Source organism: Mixophyes fleayi, chromosome 2 (genome assembly GCF_038048845.1).
Source record: "Mixophyes fleayi isolate aMixFle1 chromosome 2, aMixFle1.hap1, whole genome shotgun sequence".
Taxonomy (NCBI): Eukaryota; Metazoa; Chordata; class Amphibia; order Anura; family Limnodynastidae; genus Mixophyes; species Mixophyes fleayi.
Genome location: NC_134403.1, coordinates 169,874,728 through 169,892,376, shown reverse-complemented (window position 1 = coordinate 169,892,376; position 17,649 = coordinate 169,874,728). Strand labels below are relative to the sequence as shown.

The window sequence follows — 17,649 nt, the reverse complement described above, 5'->3', positions numbered from 1 at the left end:
GCCCTGGATATACCTCCCAACTTCCACAAGACAAAACAGAATTGTCCTGCCGAAATCTGGACAGTTGGGAGGTATGCCTTTTACGTGTACTACTGCGCAGTAATTATTTGCAGTATCTTCACTGTATAATGATAAATTCTTAATTACATTATAAATAAAAAAAAACATGCATATTGTGTATTTGTCTGTAATTCTGACAGCACCTAATTTCACAGAAACCTTCATTATGCCAATTTCTGCTTGTTTATAATGTGTATGTGTGTGTGTGTGTGTGTATATGTGTTTGTTTGTGTGTGTGTATACAACTGTTGAGGCCACAGGAGCCTACTGTTTTTGCACCAAAATATTTATAGGTGGTTTATTTTAAAAGCTTATATTTAGTGGAGTGACTTCCTAAGGAACCCAAATGAATGTTTTGGGTTTTTTCCATTCTGCAGGAAAACTGCCCATTTAATGCAAGAACACATCTGAATGTCTTTTAAACAGATCTTAAAGTCGTCTTTTTCCATTTTGGGACTGGCTTTAAAAGCTGTAGTTATATAACATTTATAGGTTTAAAACAATTTCAAAAAGTACATAAATTGGCTATTTTCATGCAACAGCACTGAATTCAGATGCAATAAATAAGCATGTAGACAAGCAATTTCCTGCTATTTTGCCACAAGTCGGGTAGCTTTAATATCTTACATGAACATACACATGGCCTACAATATGTTTTATATCCATTCAAATTATTTAATATTATTTTTTGTTTGTTAATCTGGCATGGTACCTCTACATTCTGAATTTCTAAAAAAAAAAAAATTTTTTTTAATCTAGACCCAAATGTAATCTAATTCAGTTTTATACCTAACAGACTCCAACTAACTAGACTCCATATCACCCAGATTTGATCAAATCTGTAAAACAATCAATCATATGGTGTTTTATACAGTGCACAACAGCTCATCTGTGTGTGTGTGTGTAGTATAATATATGTATGCTTGTGTAATATTGTGCAGTGGTGGAACTGCCGCTGTTGCAGAGGCACAAGGTTCTACAGTGAGGCCCCGTTCTTGGCTTTCCGTTCCAGATGCATGTACCCACCTCTTGTGGTGGGATCATCATCGTTGAATCCTCTCCTCAAAATTTTTTGCAATGGGCACGGCTAAGGAAAGGTTCCTGACCTAGTGCCCACCCCACTCATTTATTCCATTACCATATATTTCACCAACTCCCTGTGCCCTTCACCGCCAGCTTTATGTAGTGCCTTAGATTGAAATGTATGATTTGTCTGAATTGTTGCTGAACTGGTTTCCACACTTTTCATTGAATACAATGCTAGTAGCTATGGCAGTGGAAGGAACGTTAGAAAAAGTAAATAAACAACCAGAAATGTTCAGATTTTTTTTTTAGATTTACTTTTTTGGAAATGATTATTCATAGTGACATGTCAATAAGCTTATTGAAGCATTCAGTTTGCAGCTACTATGAAGATGTCCCTTTTTGTTTTTTAGTTGGTGACAAAGTGCCCGCTGATATTCGTATACTTGAGATCCGGTCTACGACGTTACGTGTTGATCAGTCCATTCTGACAGGTGAGCAATTACACCTAGTCCTGTGAAGGTCATTTATTCCGAACGTAATAGAAATGATGTTGTACAGAACTGTGGATATTTCACATTGGAAAGTTCTTGAATATCATCATCATCATCATCATCACCATTTATTTATATAGCGCCACTGATTCCGCAGTGCTGTATAGAGAACTCATTCACATCAGTCCCTGCCCTATTGGAGCTTACAGTCTAAATTCCCTAATGTACACACACATACAGACAGAGAGAGACAGACTAGGGTCAATTTTGATAGCAGCCAATTAACCTCTTAGTATGTTTTTGAAGTGTGGGAGGAAACCGGAGCACCCGGAGGAAACCCACGCAGACACAGGGAGAACATACAAACTCCACACAGATAAGGTCATGGATGGGAATTGAACTCAGGACCCAGCGCTGTGAGGCAGGAGTGCTAACCACTAAGCCACCGTGCTGAATATGGACATAAAGCTTGCAGAATTTAAAAGTTTCAAGAGCTTAATATGAAGAACAGCCACATATAAAATGTTGATGCCATCTATGTAAATTGGCCCTTAATTTTAGTCCTTGTGGTCATTTTATGATTGGATTGTACATCACTAGTTAACATGACTGATTTTGCACCATTGGCTGCTTTTGCATACAACGCACATTTTGTTTCAGGTCTCGTCCATGACCATGTTGCGAGATTATTTTGCATTGTGTGCTTTCTTATATATTATAATGAGAATGACTTGGGGAAAAGTTTACAGTCCTTCTAAATATATAAGACTTGCCTCTATTATTTGACAATTTCTGTTCTTCTCTGCATACAGTCTACATCTATCCAAAGAGAAGTAAACCCATTACTAATGAAATATGCTATTGTTCCTGTAGGAGAGTCTGTATCTGTGATAAAACACACAGATCCAATTCCAGACCCCAGGGCTGTGAATCAGGACAAGAAGAACATGCTTTTCTCTGTAAGTACAGTCTGACTTGTTAGAGTTTGTTCTTTATTATTAAAAATGTATTTGTTTAATCTGTACTTTGCCATAGGTATATGTATATACTCGAATTCACATGGCTTTTGTTTATGTAAAAAGTATCGATTTTAATTTCATTTGTATTGCTGACCATAAATCATTGACTTATATTTTTCTCACTACATATTTGAGGAAAATACTCTATACTATAAAATAATCTCTTTAATTTGTAGTCTGTAGTCGCTAAACAGGTGTTCCTGTTTTGCTAGTCATTTGCTTGTTTTTGCATCTCATTTTGATGTATTTTTTAGGGAACCAATATTGCTGCTGGTAAAGCCGTTGGAATCGTAATTGCAACTGGCGTTTACACAGAGATTGGAAAGATCAGGAACCAGATGGTTGAAACTGAACCAGAAAGAACCCCATTACAGCAGAAGCTGGATGAATTTGGACAGCAACTATCTAAAGTCATTTCTCTGGTCTGTGTGGCTGTTTGGGTCATCAACATTGGCCACTTCAATGACCCTGTGCATGGAGGATCCTGGTTTCGTGGAGCTATTTACTACTTTAAAATAGCGGTGGCTTTGGCTGTAGCTGCTATTCCAGAGGGCCTTCCAGCTGTGATTACTACCTGCCTGGCCCTTGGCACACGTCGAATGGCTAAAAAGAATGCTATTGTGAGAAGTCTTCCATCTGTTGAGACTCTAGGCTGCACATCGGTCATTTGTTCGGACAAAACTGGCACCTTGACCACTAATCAGATGTCTGTGTCAAGGGTAAGTCTGTCTTCCTTCCAACATTTACAAACCCTACTAGCAATGCACACTTTTCTGTCCAGTACAGGATGGCAAATAAATTGTATAATTTCTTTTTTTTTTTTTTTTTTAAATCTTAATACTGCAGTTAGTGATTTAAGATGGCAAAACTGAAAACCTTATCCTACCAGACCCGGAGGCTGGTTAGCAGCCAAATGCAGCAGTCCTGTAGACAGCATCTTGTTGCTGTGACATTGCAGCCATTCTTGTGTTCTGTTGCGTACTGTGGCTTTGTACAGTTAGAACAAACTATTCCCTGAGTGGTTTGAAAGAAATGGCTGCAAATGTTTGTGGGCTGCCAGCTTTTACTTGAAAATCTGAAATATTTCTAAAATATGTGCCTAATTAGTTCTATTTATGGTCCAAAACAGGCTTTTTGCATATGGGAGTAAACGGGCATTTACCCACTGTGCAAACCGCATGACGAAACTCATGTAAACTGCATATTCGATATGCAGCTCACATGTAGTTGGTATGTGCTGAGTGTCTGCTATATTTAGAATCCCCATTGAAATATATGGTAAATCTCTGGTAATAAATAAATTAAATTGGCAGTGTACCACCCCCCCCAATAAAAGTCCTCAACAAGTCCCAGTGCTAGACATTTCCTGGACTAGTTCCAACTAATACAGAGTGGCCACACTAGTTGTCACATTGGTTATAGAGCCCTTGGCGGCAATGATTCGAGAGATGGCCTCAGTACAAGAGGTGGAGGTGGGGTCACGGGGATTTAAGATCTGTCTTCACCGAAGATATCCTTCTGTCTCTCACAAACCCTCAGGAATCACTGCCTTCCCTATACCAGCTCATGGATCAATACAGCTCCCTGTCAGGCTATAAAATTAATTTATCAATGTCTGATACCATGCATCTCCATGTTCCCTCTTCCCTAAATAAATATATATATATATATTTACCTTTTACAATCCATTGGCAGCAACATAAGATCAAATACCTAGCGGCATATATCACCTCTCTATATGAGGCTGTATGAAAAATATTTTCCTTGTTTCCTGGCTATGTTTAAGCAGAATCTTGGGGTTTGGCAGGTCTACAGTATCTTATGACTGGGGAGGATCATCGCAATTAAGATGAACCTGATCCCCAAACTTTCGTATTTGTTCCAGACCCTCCCAGTGAACATCCGTGTTCAGAGACTTACAATCCTCCTTTTATTTTTTTTTATTTTTTTTTGCAAACCCCCCAGAATTTCTGTAACTGTCCTCTACCCCTACGGATCCTTGGGTTTTTTAGGTTACCCGGATATCAAGTTTGTCTCTCAAACTCTGCCTGTCTCTCTGGGACACCTGTCGGTCCAGATACAAGCTGACCACTCCTACCTCACGCCGCTTTGGAATAAATCTCACTTTCCCACCAGGATTTTCTCCCCCTACTTTAAGCAATGGATCCGTTCTGGCATATAGGTGGTCTTTGACCTTGTTAAGGGGACCCGGGCTTCCATATCGGATCGCCATTAAAATCAGAGAGAGGATTGCTCAATCTCCACGCAAATCAAGGAGACGGCTTACACACTGTACTACAGGTGGTACTACACACCTGACAGACTTTCCAAGATGCTCCCCATGTCCACTCCAAGCTGCTGGCTGAACTATGGTCAGAGAGGTACGCTTCTCCACATTTGGTGGACGTATCAGCACATAGTCTCCTGGAACATGGTCCTTTTGTTTATTAACTTAGTTTCTGAACAACAGTTATCTAATGACCCCTGGACCTTAATTCTCTTGCCCCCTACCTGGTGAAAGCACTTCATCCAATAACTTGATTTCCCATATTCTGGCTGCCGAAAAATCCCTGATAGCCAATCATTGGAAGAATCATAATCCCCACCCCCCTCCATGCTGGCCCTTTGGAACTATGTCTGGCATATCACAAGTATGGAGGGTATCATCTACTGTCTTTGCAGCAAATCACATAAGTTTAACCTTATCTGGGCCCCTTGGTACCTTAGGCTGCTACAGCTTTTCCTATCACCTTCTGCTCCACCATGGGTTCTGGGAGTGGTAGACTGTCTCCCTAATTTACACCCTGGGCCGCCTCCAAATCCTTCAGGCTGGGACTTGTGCCTCCCTGGTAAGCGCCGCAACATTAGTGGTCTTTGATTTATATACAGTTGATTGCTTCCCTTTTAACATGTGTTTGCTGTTTGCATTCCTTTAATTTCAGTGCCTGCTCCAATTTTTATTTGTAATTCAGTGGAATTTCTTTTAATCCATGGGCAATTCAAATTCTAGGGCAATGTTCTCCAGGCACACCTTGTGCGCACCTCAATGATAACAAATGACGCAAGCAGCTCCATACGATTTTCTCCACGGAATTGTGTGAAATGACTGGGATTCCCCTTAACTGCTTAGCCAATCAGAAATGGTTTCCCATGCTAGTCGCTATGGGACTGGCTGGATGTGAGGGTATCCCCTACTGCAGTCAAACCTCAATAGAGATGAATTCTCTATTGATGTTGGAAAAACACTTTTAACAATGCACTGAAGCTTCAATCATGTTAATTTGCCATTCATTTCAATCGCCTATTCATGTTAATGGGGTTCATACATGTAGTGCACAATTCCTTAAAATGAATAGTCTGTTTAAATGAATGGGCAATTGACATGAATGGGAACAGCACAACACTGTTTTCTCGGTACAACACCGTGTGTAACTGCTTAAGTTAAACCCTAGTGGCTGTGCTACCATAAAGATGAATGACCTTTTTGAAGTGCAGAGACAGGCTTTGAATGCACTGAAATAGAGTGAGCAGCATTCAATAAAACATGCTGCAATGCAAATATATGTAGACACAAATGGGTTTGGGTGCTTAGCATAGAATTGGGTTTTATTTTCACATGTGGTTACATGCTTTTCGCCTGCTTTAAAAATGTCAGGTTTTTTTTTTAAGACCCTACATGGTAATTACAGGCAAAATTACAGTACTACAACGCACATGAATTTTTACCATTTTTAGTTTCCAGGAATATGCTCTTAATGCTTGAAGAATGTATTGGTTGAAGTTTTAGATGGCCGTTTATTGGCCTAAAGTCTGTGTTCTTAAAGGGTTATTTAGTTTGTGTTTTTAATGAAAACAAGTGCACATTACATTATTGCCAATAGTGGGTGCCATCTTGGATAGGTAATAATATTATTACACATGCAGTATATAGACGTTTATCCCTGCATCTGCTATGAGTAAATTATGATGTGATCTGAACTTCTGCCCTGCTCTGAAAACTCTGCAGCTTAAACCACATGTTGTTTCTAGAACAAGATATTATATTGCACTCTGTATAATTTTTTTTCATCATAGTATAGCTTAGAGTTTGAGTACAAGTCAGTGATTTCTCTGAATTCCCAAGACCGTTTTCTTTTTGGCCAATTGCCAAACTGTATTCCAAGTGAAAATTAGATTAAGATAGGCAAAAATCATTTAGGATAATTAATGCTCTATCTGATACTCATGTCATCAATGCTATTATTTTTTTTTTCCAATCAACATGTGTTTTTGCTTTATGGAAAACCTATTCTTTCGCTTCTGACTTTTCTGCTGTGTCAAGTTTTACTTTTTTTGTTACAGTCCATTCTTTAGTGTACTATTACTGTAACTTTTTTTATTTTATTTTTTTTATACTTTTTTACAGGGATTGTCAAACTTAAGACAACCCCTTCTCTATATGTCTGGCCATACTTACATAGAATGCTCCCTTATCCAGGAAAACCCCCCATCCCAGTCTTCTGGGAGCCACATGCTCTGTATATGTGCAATTAGGAGGACACAGTCTCTCTGGGCAGATTGAGTCTTCATGTGCAGCCTCTGACTTCACACAAATAGTTCTGTCCAGTTCTGGTGATTGCTGTAGTTGGGGGCATTTGGTTGAGGCATCCTCCCTATTTCCTATGTGGGGATTTGTGGCATATGAAGAGTTTCTATAAAAGTGGGCACCTCCTTTTAACATACATGAAAGTTGTGGCACTGTTTCAACAATTTTGTAAACCGCAATTAACCACACACCCACCGCACATTGGTCAGACACCTTGGTAGAAGGATTCATATGGCAGAATATTAATTACTTTCTAGGGCAAAGTTGTACATTTGGTTGCCTGGTCTGTGGATAAAAGTAGTATTGGTTCTCACACTCTTTTGGCTACAAGTACCTGTAGGAAAGCTATTGACACTTGCAGTTTAAAGCCATTCATAAAGTAATTAATTCCCCAGCATTTCAAATAGTTTTTATGTAAACTATAATAAGCAGTGTAAATATAGAGTATATCTAGCCACATATTCCTTTTAAGTGATGTTATGCTGGCTGCATACAGGTCGACTTGCCACCTGACACTCGCAAAGTGTAGATAGGTGGCCAAATTGTACAAGCTCTAGAAGTTTGGCCTCTCTGTCCAAGTGGTTGTCCATCGCTAGGGTCTGTAGTGCGGAAGATGGCCACACATAGTCTGACAGCATTTGTTTTCCCAACCACATTTACCAACATATCCAATAATGATGATTATGGAGCATTTTGGTCATGTTGTTGTGCTATACATGCTTACATTTTTATCAATTTGCTCAATTACAATCTGTATGGCCAGCAGAAGCCTTTTAAATAGCATCTATCTGTATTTTGTATCTGTTTTGCTCAGCAAGATGACAGCAGCAAAGTTTTAGCAACTATGTATCAGGGAGACAAACGTTTCTCCTTGAATGCTTGAACTTCAAATCCCTTGTTTTCTTGCACAAAAAGTACTGCATTCTGAAACATCCTTGTGGCACTAATGTAACTGAAGTCTTTCAATGCAGGGGAGTCCCAGTTCATGTGCTATTTTATGTAGACTATGCACAACTTAAGTTGTTTAGCTGCAACTATTTTACTTCTATATGTGTCCCTGATCTGTAGCTGTAAGAAACACACAGCCATTACTTGATTTACTGTGATTGCATCTAAAAATAAAGTAAACTAGAAGAAATCAGATGGGGTTGGTTAACTGCATGTAACATTTCAGTCTGTTAACTCTGGCTACAGCTGCTGTTCTCTTACAGACTTTAAGAAGAAAAGTGACCTGTTGAGCCTCTGGGTTAAGCCTGGGTGTTAAAACCAAAGTAATCCTCGTTATAAATCATGTAAGAGACCTGAAAGCTAGGGTGATAATTATGAAATAGTTTCCATTTTTACTCCCATTATTCAATTCATCATTTGCTCTTAGAGCAAGGAAAAGTAGTGAGCCAGAACAAGTTTTCCACGAAGCTGCCAACATCCTAATTTTATGGCTGTTTTAACTTGTACCCCAAAAGTACAAAATATATTTTAAAGTTTCAGCACCATCAAACGAAAGCTGTAACTGTGGAACCAATGAAAACACACTGTGTAGCAAGCCAGAGAAAAATATATTTTCTCGGTATGGCAGAAAAGTAAATATTTAGTGCAGGCAGTAGAGCTGAAAGGTAAAAACATACAGCACATGGTATGACCTAAAAATAAACCGTTCGCCATTGATAACCTACCCTATTGTTTAACATATGTAGCCCCAAGTTCAGCATGTGATGTATCCACAATACAGACCATGTTTTGCTATATTTCTTGGCACAAATCGCTGAGCAGCAACATCTGGGTTGTAGTGCAAAGTCCGTGTATAGAAGGTTATAGCAGCATGCAGCGCCATTGGTTCTAGCGGTCTGGTCATTAGTCCAATAGTGATCTCTGATTGCTGGTTCTCGCTATACATGTAAAGTGACCATAGAACTGTAAGCAAGATCTTTAATGATTGAGTAAACAATCAGTCACCTACACTTCCTCTTCACAGCCTTATTTAACCCCCCTCTTATTTTGTAGACTTCTTCTTTTTTTTTAAATGTCACTGTTCCCTCTACCCTATTTTTCTAATTTAAAAAAAATGGATAGTGGGAATAGTCTGTGTATTTAATTGTTTATACAGAATTGTACCTTTGTTCAAGTGTTATATAAGAATGTCTATTTATTCCCTAATTGTACTTTTCTGAGTGTGCCACTGTGCAATGAATACCCACCTATATTTCCAGAAGAAAACATAAAATTTAAACTCAAGTCAAACATTAAACATTAACCTGCTTACACATTGTGCGCTGTTACAGTGGTTTAGGCAAATGCCTGAAGTTTCCCCAATTTCCCTTTTTTGAAGTGGTTCTGGACTTTTTTAATTATATTACAAAGAATTCATTACCCCTTTAAAATTACAACAATTTTTTTTTTATCTAGCTATTTTGTTGTTTATATAATACACAATGGTCTCTTAGCAATAATGACATAACTGCTCTTACACTAGGCAATGATGGTAAGTTCAAGGACAGAAAGAGTTATAAAATAAGTAAATTAATAAAATTTATATTGTCTTGCGAAAATTTTTTAAAAATATCATTAAAAAAAATAATTCCCCAAAATGCGTTTAAATGCAGTCTATTCAGAAGTTGCCATGGCATCTAAACCGTTTCTGCTGGCACTGAACTATTCTGGTTGCTTTCTGGAGATCTCAATGCCAGTTAACAATAAGCTGCAAAACAAACAGTCCAAAGAACATGACAATGGAAGCACTTGTAGAGTCTACTTATATGCTTTTAAACGTACAAAATTAGACCATCTATGTCATGATTGGCAACCTGATACACTTTTTAAAGGTGCATTTGCTGCTCTCTAACCTTCAAAAGTGGCCTCACATTACTTTTAATCTCAGTAATCAGTCAAAACAATACATGTAATAGAGGTAAGAAATGCCATACATTTTATCACATATCATCAGGCATTTTAATATATGATAAACAAGTGTCACAAACTATAACATACAAATCTGACAATTCAATGTGACGTCTAGGTGACCAGATTCTGCAGACCGTATTTCATCCCTCAGTTTGCTGTGTTTGTTTTTAGTATGCCCAATGATAAAGAATGACTGTTTACATGTGTAATTAGAACCAAAAATGTACAACAACTTTGCAGCATTCGGGTACATAACCGGGCTTGCCTAAACAAAATCCAGAATTTGCCTTAATGCACCTGATTTGAGAGCTCATCCCTTTTGGTTGATTATATATAATATATCTAACTATTGCATATTTGCTTTCTATAGGCAACAGTTACATTTACAATGGCCTGCTGGCTAAATGCAGGTACTAATCTCCATGAAAAAGGAGAGTAAAACCATAAAATCATTTCTAAAAACGTTTTATTATTCATCAACTTTCAATTATATTTTAACTCAACATAGTTAAAAATCCTATTTTAATGACATTGACTAAATTTATATTTTTTAAGGCTGCATGTAGTAAAGCAAAATAATTTTTTCTTCTAAGAGAAGAACATACAGATGCATACATGCTTTGTTGAGAGCATATTGAGCACATGTCTACCTTTAGACAAAATTAGGATTACAATTCCCTTCTGGAACACTTTCAAATAAATGTGTAACTAGGGATCGTTCTGTACAGCTAGTTTAATGCACACATGTTGCTAGTCATTCAACATTTCTCTCTCAGCAAGCTATGTAAGTAAGTATGGCCATACGTGCACAAATAATCATTTCTACTAAATTAGTCCAGCATTGTAGCATGTATTGCAAATTAAACAACCATCCTATCCATTCTGATGAAAATGCATGAAATCAAAAAGGCACCAGGAAGAACTATCAAGAATGGCATAATCAGGTACCGGAACAAGATTGTGCCTTGCAACCATGTCAGATATGGCTGCTTAGCCTTAGATATTGGCCCAAAATGGAAAGCTGGAAGTAAACAGACCTCTGAAATTAAATCATTTTTAAATCATCATTAAATCCTTATCAGAATCATTATAAAAAAATATTCAAATAAAAAAAAAAAAACTTAATCTATATTAAATCTGTATTTCAAAGACTATACTCATCACCTGAATATGTTTGTCAGTATATGTAGCTCACCATTCATTTTTAGCTGAAATACTCTCCGTTCATTTAGACATTTACAATTTTGCCACTTCTTGAATGTTTGTCAAGATGTTAAAATACTTTGGATGTTAAGCCAATAAGCATGGCTCCAGGGAATAAACAAAAATCAATGTATATTGGCCCAATTCAAATAACCCACGCGTTTCTCTGCTACTTCAATTTCATGAGAGGCACGGTGTCTGGAAGGGTATTTAAGCTCCAACCGTGTGAACTGTCTTGTCCCTTCAGCTGTGGGTTTTGTTTTTACACCTTGCTAATTATGCAACACACGTTTACATTTATAGAAGTTTATGTTAGCATGACATCTGAGATATATCAAACATATATATACCACAACATAGTTATGAAAATGAATCGGTCTCCTAATATATGAAGATTCTATTCATTCATTCATTCGTCTAGAAATGAATGCAAAATAAAAATTGAGAGGCACTCAACGTTCTAAAATAAACCAAATAATGATAGGAGAAGGAAAATTTGGTATGAAAATTAATGTCCAAAGGTCTAATTTATTACAAATAAGGATATAGCGCACATGTAAAAATGCAATCTAAAAGTAAGATATGCACACCTTAAAGCTAATTATAGTAGTTGCACTGACAAATGAATAATACAATAGTCATATAATGTGAACCGTGTCTTTAGTGTCTGCAAATTCACATATTTTAAATGCTGGGTAACTGTGTTATTCTGTTCCTGATATTGAAATATAAAAAATCTAGTCCGTGAACTTTGCACAGGAGGCTGCATGGACTTGGGAAGATAGCTTACCACCACATATAGATATCTCCAAAGAAACAGCGTCTGCTGAAAATAATTTTACAAGAGATTCTCGCGTCCGAATTAGGAGTCTGAAATCTCCGCATTATGCCCCATGTCTGATGGTTAATTTAGCTGCTTTCAATATGATGACCGCTGTAAATAGGAGCGATTCCATTGACTTACAGCTGGATCTGTGCAAGTAAACTACTGAACTGAAACCCAGGTATTTTTCTTATTTGTAGTATATAGGCACCACAGACTTTAGTCAGACCAGCTTAGAAAGTGTCACATTGACGCATTTCCCCACACAGTATGGATTCTTTAGATGTAAGGATCAGATAGGGGATAGTGATATTTAAGTCTGCAATGGCTAATCAAACTTGCTTTGTAGATCCAGAAAATATTTAGCACAAACTATTCTACAAGAAAAAGTAGCAACAGATAGAGAACAGAATTACAAATTCTCTCAATGAAATATAAAAATTGAATAGATATAAAATAAACATTTAGAAATGGTTAAATGTCTTATACCAAGCATTTCACATGAGCATGCTGTGCTGACAGTTAAAGATAAATAGTCTTGTAATTTGCTTTTTTAATAATCCAATTTGAGACTGTTAAAAACCTGCAACATTTTATCCAGGATACAATCCCAAATAATACCCTATAAACTTATACTGATTCATTCAAATCCAATGCCTCATTTAATCTATCTGACTTAAAGAAACCAGGTTATAGCTCCAAAATTATTCTCTCATACTTTTTAAATCCATCTCCTGTACGTGCTGTAACATTCACCCGCTCAATCCCAATAAAATCCTGACATCTGAAAAGGGTTACTTTGATGGACTGGCATAAAGTGTCTTGTATATAGGATTTATTATTATATAACACCACTGTTCTAAGAAATGCGTTCTCAAAGGACTAATAGTATGTCCTACCTAAAGGGTGATATCAAGGAAATTCAAAGATATAGTACTTAGTGTGAGTGAATTTAAGATGGCAAGGTTTATCATTGAGGTGAGAGCTAAAACTAATACAATCTCAATCAGCATCCCAAACAAAAATTAAATCTATATAACGTCCATATAGCACCAGATTCGCTCCAAAGGTGCTGTTCTTGTTGTAGGAATGTTCAAACATATCCATGTAGAATGTCTCAAAGATCAGAGCAAATCTGGTACCCATCGCAGTACCAAGTGTTTGTAAATAAAATATGCCATCAAAAATGAAATAATTGTGATGTAGGATGAAAGCAATATGATGCCGTATAAATTGTCTTTTACTCCGAGATGCTTTCGTCCTGGATAAGTTTGTTTTGTATACTACATAAATTACATCACAAGTGACAAGGTGTTATGAGTATTGTCACTTGATGTCATTAATGAGTCTAAGAAAAGGTTGGAAGTTTGAGGAATTTGTGCAGTTTGGGTAAAAGATAACAGGTGGGGGTAATGGGATGGGAAGGAAAGAAAAACAAATATTCTTTTCCCTATATCACCCCAGTTATCAATGTGGACCCCATTTATCAATGTGTCTTTCAACCATGATTGATAAATCTTAGTAGGATCAGATTTTAATGCTTTAGAAAATTAGTATTACTTAACCAGTGATGAGCTTCCTGTATAAAGGGTACCGTATCCTGGAGCACTATACCACTTCCCTCATCTGTCGGTTTGACCTAGCAGCTCATTTTATTGGATGATTTAGATTTTAGTGCAGCTGTAGATATTGTTTTTAGAGTTTGATACCAGTGCACGAACATGGCCGCCCACCACACTGCATGGTTCATGCCTACTTTCCAGTCTTTGGAGACTCTCTTGCAAACTAAATGTGAGCCAAGACATGCAGATAGAAGGAAAAATCTGAAGATGTGGACTCTGCAAAGTGTAAATAATCAGATCGAAGTTCAATGGCCTTCCGCTTTAGCAACCCCTTTTCATTTAATAAAACATTTCAGCTTTTCTCCTAAAGTGAGACGACATTGGGAATGTTTTTTACAACATGTGGCATGTATTTGTTTATGTTAAAGCTTTTGTTTGTTAAATTGGACATAGTGCCTTAGAAATACACTTCTCCACTGACATGCAATCAGACGCTGCAAATGTGACCCATAAAAGTGTAGGATGCAACCCAATTTGTGACTGCAATGAGCCGGTACAGACCGCAAGTTTTTTTTTTTTTAATGGAATGCAAGTGGCTGTAAGCACTGCTGAAAATTAAGCATATCCTTACAAATTCACAGTTTGTACCCTTTAATATAATTTTAATAATGTTGCGCTACAAAATGAAATCTTATGTTTGTATTGGTCTGCAAAACTAGCACGCCAACTCCTGAAATAGCCGTTCACTCCACTCAGCTTTTCCATTTGAACACTAAAAATTTTGCTGTTTGGCAAATCTTGTTTTTTCATTTGTAAATATATGCTCAAATTGAGGCAAAGCAGTTCAAAGTGAGCTCAGAGTGTTTTACACTAGCGCTATGCATTTTTGTCTAAAATAATCTAAATTCTGTGTCTCAAACTGTAAACCACCAGAGACTTAACAGATCTGTCCAAACTGGCCTGCACTCGGATAGTGCAGGCCTGGCCAGTCTGCAACTCTCCTAGTATAGTAACATTACAAGCCCCATCATGCTTTGCGAGCTGATAGCTGGCAGATCATGCTGGGAATTGTAGTTTCACAACATCAATTTTTTTAGTTTTTAAGACAAAATTTGCTGCAAATTGCATTGAATACTTGAATAGGAAGTGGAGACAATGCGGAAGATTAGCCTGTTCTCCCAGGAGTACCGGAGACCTACCTGGAAATCGGAAGTCTCCCTGAAATTATAGATGCACACTGGGGTGTAGTGACATGACGTGGAGATGTAATTCCGCCTTTGTTCACTGCAAACTTGGCTTTTACCTAATTTGGTATAAGTGACTAGATCTTATCGTCGCTGAGTTATAAATGACACTTTTTATTCACTTGTACATTTTCCAGGTACAGTACCACATTTTAATGATTTGCTCCAGGACGTTTTTGTCCCTGGCAATATCCCTATTTTTCATTATGGACCAACTATACAATAGAACGTCTTTCCGCTTCTATTTTCTCTGCATGCTAGATGCAATTTTTACCATGTAAAAATTTTTTCTGGGTGTTAGAAGTTAATCGTTATTAAAGAGGCGTGTTGAGAATGTAATAAAGTATGCTTATAATTAATTTCACTTTGAATGACATGATAGGGATACATGTGGACAAGTGAGACAATATCACATGTAACCTCAGTGGACGCACTGGCTCAGTAGTAAAGTGTGCATGCAATGACCAATGTAAACAACTATGGTCTGTCTTTAATTCTGCTCGGCTACTCTTATGTCTAGCTGCTAGGCACTGCAGTAAGTTGTGCATCTTTTACGCAATAATCAAATAAACCCCTATCAAAGCCACATGGTTTTGAAATGCTTCACTGGCCATAATTCTGTGGGATAAGTATTACACACCAGCAAGCTTCACAGTAGAGAGGAGAGCTCTGTTAATGTTTAACTGGTAGGAGTTCCCTGGATAAATATAGGTGAAAGCTAATGGCAGGATTATAGATATTATTCATGGCTTTCCAGACCTATTTAATTGTTAAATATTTACTTAATAGCAGTCGCATGGGTGCTTTGAGCAAATGCAAACCCTTTGTGTTAGTTCACGGCATAAACAAGCTACACGCATCACAGTGTGAACTGAGTAATGGTTGTTGATAATGCATGATGAATGCGCTTAGGATTCTCCGATCAATGAAATATTAAAGATTAAACTTTACAATCTAGGGGCAGGGTACTACCAGCATAGATGACGCAAGGACATTCCGTGTGTGTGTGTGTAAAAAAAAAAAAAAAAAAAATGTGTATATTTTCCCTGCTGACAGAAATACATTTCCTGGCCAAGAAACACTACCAATAGGTGACATTGCTTAGCATAGGGTATCTGTGGCGCTACCACTGTAAATTGTCATTCCAGAGAAGATCATTTGCAATGTATACTAAAATCTGTTTGTGAGTGGGTTTACTATCGCCAGCTAAATCTACATGGTAGGGTTGTAAATAGAGTTATAATTATAAATGGTGAACAAGCAAAAGAAAAGCAGTTATTTTTATTGCTAAAATAATATTCCTACATACAAACTATACCCTTTAAGTATAGGTTATCCAATGTTTGCAGAATGTAAAGAAGGTTTTTGTCAGGGAAGAAATATAGTGTAAATACTATGGGGGTGGGGGTTTAGAAGATTCTGTCCGTGGCAATAACCAAAATAGTGCATAACTATAATACAAAAAATGTGGAATATAAGTAAAAGTAAGAAACCATTATGACTGTGGTCAAAATGTCTTTTCTTTGGGATATTGGCTTTATTCCAAGTAGAAAGGCCTCTGAATAAACTTGCTTCAGTGTTTACCTTATAAGGGCGGAGGGCACATACTAACTCAGTGTAAAACAAAGAAGGGAACTCTATTGGCAGCAGACCAGCCTCCCATACCGGTCTTGCTCATTAACACTATTGTTAACCCGTTCTGCAGTTTGCCACAAATGTACTTTGCACCTGTAAATAGGATATTATAATTAAAATATAACAGCTTGTTATTAATCAGGGAAACTTTGTATAAGATATTAGTTTTAGCTAACCTGGGGATGGGGCATGGCTACAGAAAATATTGTCAAATGTGATACTAAAGTAACTGTAAGACACTTTTGTTACAACATTCATTTTTCAATTTAAAGTAATCTGTCATGTCTAATATTAATATCTACATCTATCTATATATTGCACACACACCAGTAAAGTGACAAAATCAATACTATTTACTAGTTTCTTCCATTCATCATCACATAATTTTTGTCCGTCAGATTATTAAACATTTCTATGTAATGTATTTAGTTTACAGAATAGCTAGAATATTCCACAAAATCGCTCAACTATTCCTCTAGTGGGATATTACATCAATTTTCCCACAACTATTTCTTGTAATTCTGACAGTTCATACAGGAAATACAGCATGTGAAGTCATATCTGAGAATTTATTAATTGCAATTATAAGATGATCTCATAACTCCACTTTATAGTCCAGGCCTGATTCATTACTGCTGTAAGTGATATCACTTTGCAGTTTAATATCTGACACACAGCGAATGCAAATACTGTGTAGCTTCCCTACAGTTACTACATATGTATGCATGTTTACCATATTAGCCATGAAAATTTTGACTCAATAGGTAATATAATCTTCATACATCTCATACCTCATCTCAAAATACTCTCTCAGGCCCTCTTAGATCTGTCTAGGACTTGCGCCTCGTCTCCTCTTTGATAACCCATTTATGGAATTTCCTACCATGTCTGATCAGACTCTCATCCGACAATAATAATACACTGGTTGTATTGTAACATTGCAGATAGTTTACACACATGCATGTGAAAGTATGTGCAGGTATACAAGCATTCAGCATGCGTGTTCTATATGTAATGCATGCTTGCCAACTTTATGTTGGTCAAACCCAGGAGTTCCTGGTGGCCAGGAGGGGTGTATGGGTGGAGGGGCAGGGCTTCACGTA

At 37.2% G+C, this 17,649-nt stretch overlaps 1 protein-coding gene across 1 annotated transcript in view; it reads left to right on the top strand.

The window, feature by feature from the left end:
* Window positions 1-17,649, top strand: part of ATP2A3 (ATPase sarcoplasmic/endoplasmic reticulum Ca2+ transporting 3) — a 168,105-nt gene that overhangs the window by 101,745 nt on the left and 48,711 nt on the right. Inside the window, exons 6-8 of the mRNA XM_075194972.1 lie at window positions 1,497-1,577; window positions 2,451-2,536; window positions 2,851-3,315. Of these exons, the coding sequence (XP_075051073.1) occupies window positions 1,497-1,577; window positions 2,451-2,536; window positions 2,851-3,315 (632 nt within the window). The remainder of the gene's footprint in view (window positions 1-1,496; window positions 1,578-2,450; window positions 2,537-2,850; window positions 3,316-17,649) is intronic.